Source organism: Etheostoma spectabile, chromosome 10 (genome assembly GCF_008692095.1).
Source record: "Etheostoma spectabile isolate EspeVRDwgs_2016 chromosome 10, UIUC_Espe_1.0, whole genome shotgun sequence".
NCBI classification, from domain to species: Eukaryota; Metazoa; Chordata; class Actinopteri; order Perciformes; family Percidae; genus Etheostoma; species Etheostoma spectabile.
This window is the reverse complement of record NC_045742.1, coordinates 30,544,895-30,546,797: the sequence shown is the minus strand read 5'-3', so window position 1 is coordinate 30,546,797 and position 1,903 is coordinate 30,544,895. Positions and strand designations below refer to the sequence as shown.

The 1,903-nt window shown below is 42.1% G+C and overlaps 1 protein-coding gene across 2 annotated transcripts in view; it reads right to left on the bottom strand.

Annotated features, from left to right (window-relative positions):
- Window positions 1-582: 582 nt before the first annotated feature.
- zgc:154054 (Alpha-1,3-mannosyl-glycoprotein 4-beta-N-acetylglucosaminyltransferase B-like) overlaps window positions 583-1,903 on the bottom strand; it is a 21,259-nt gene continuing 19,938 nt past the window's right edge. For both annotated transcript variants that reach the window (XM_032528378.1, XM_032528379.1), the window contains 3 exons: window positions 1,550-1,625; window positions 1,019-1,131; window positions 583-826 (listed from right to left, as the gene is read on the bottom strand). In XM_032528378.1, the coding sequence (XP_032384269.1) occupies window positions 809-826; window positions 1,019-1,131; window positions 1,550-1,625 (207 nt within the window). In that variant the 3' untranslated portion in view covers window positions 583-808. The remainder of the gene's footprint in view (window positions 827-1,018; window positions 1,132-1,549; window positions 1,626-1,903) is intronic.

Below are 1,903 nucleotides of genomic sequence, written 5' to 3'. Positions count from 1 at the left end.
TGATGAACTGTGTATGCTCGGGAACATTTTGATATCACCTGAGAGAAGCCGTTAGGCTGTGTGTACCAGGAACAAACCTGTAGTTAGCATAAGTAAGGAATAGTGTTTGGAAGTGTGGTCTCCTGTTTCTCATCGTGTCTGGTAGCACAATAGTTGAAGGTTTCAGACTGTGTCCTCACAGGAGGTTTGGGTAGGGTTTGAAATTTGATACGTGACTTTTGAGAAAGGGGCTCCTGTTGGAGATGGAAATCCAGAGATAGACAGGTGGACAGACGGACGACTCATCAGGCTTTGGACACACATGCACACACAAACTCTCTTAGTAAAACTCATCGTTCTAAGATTACTTTACAATAAGTAAGTAAGTAAACAGTAAACAGCCGGTATGAGATCATCAAACCGTGAGACTTGACTGTTGGGTTGCGGCCTCTTCTGTTCAGGGAATGGGAGAAGACCATTGGTTGTACTTTGTGGAACCTGTTTTGCAATTTACATTTACATTTCATGTAAAGTAGATCAAAGCTGAAATTAAATACTCTAAATGTGAGGTGGATTTTTTTATTTGTTATAACAAAATATAAAGTGATAATGTAATATATTACTCTTTTGAAACAGGGTGCCTTTAAACAGCAAAGTGGCACACATTATCAGAACTCATAGTGAATATTGCTGAACAAACACTGTACACATGGCTCCTTTCTCTCACCGTCCTTCAGGTGGACAACCCATCCCTAATCCGGCGGGGGGCGCAGCAGCACACTCACCGGGCCTTATGGTGTGTGTGGTGGGTTCCTCTTCTTTGTGGTCTTCAAACTGCAATGAGTATCTGACAAATAGGAACAAGAGTGAGTGTTCGCAAACTTTAACTGCAAGAACACACACGAACACACACACACACACACACACACAACACACACCCACACACACCACACACACACACACCACACACACACACACACACCACCAACACACACACACACACACACACACACACACACACACACACACACACACACACCTCGCTGAGCAGAGCCCAGACATCAGCGTCAGAGTGAACCAGCAGGCGGAGTGCTGATATCGGCTGCAGCACTTCCTCAATTTCTCCCTCAGCAACCCCGTTCTCAAACGCACCTGAAACACAAACAGGACAGTTTGTATGTACACGTGTGAGGCTGACTGCACAAACATCTACTTTTTATCTACTTTGCAATGTTTCAAAAGTTTTAGGCTTTCACAAATCTATATGTTTGTCCTTTATATTTCAAAGTTCGAATCATTTGGCCTTTAACAGCAACACATTTGAAGTATATTTAGAGTCTTAGAGGGACATCTGTTGTCAGTACAACACAAACATACAGACAATACAAATGATCTTCATGTATCAGCTGCTATAGGGCTGCTATGACAGAAGCTAAAACCCGCTCTTGTCCATGTTAGAGTCCTGTTCCTCTAACGGATGGAAGGAAGCGATACGTCATTCAGAAACCTATCTGAGGACAATTTACTCATTCAGGTTTTATTGCATTATGAATTGATTTGATGTTTTTACCGATAGTGATGAAGGGCTTATCAGATCCTTTGTAGGAAGAAGACGAGCCAATCACTAGTCTGTCTCGTGCTGATGCCTGAAGGAAGAAAACCCAACACACATCAGCAGGTTTAACACACAAACCAATCAGACAAGAGAACAACCTGGGCCTATCACTCACTGTCTTTACACTGAGCTGAGTGTTGGGTCAGCAGTCAAATATGAGCAACCACATGACCATAGCTAGCTATTAGGGATGTACGATTCAGAAAATGTCACGATGCGATTCAATATCGATTTTTGATGTTAAAAAAAATGATTCACAGTATGTATATGTAGTTACTTTCCCCATGTATGTATGTATGTATGTATGTA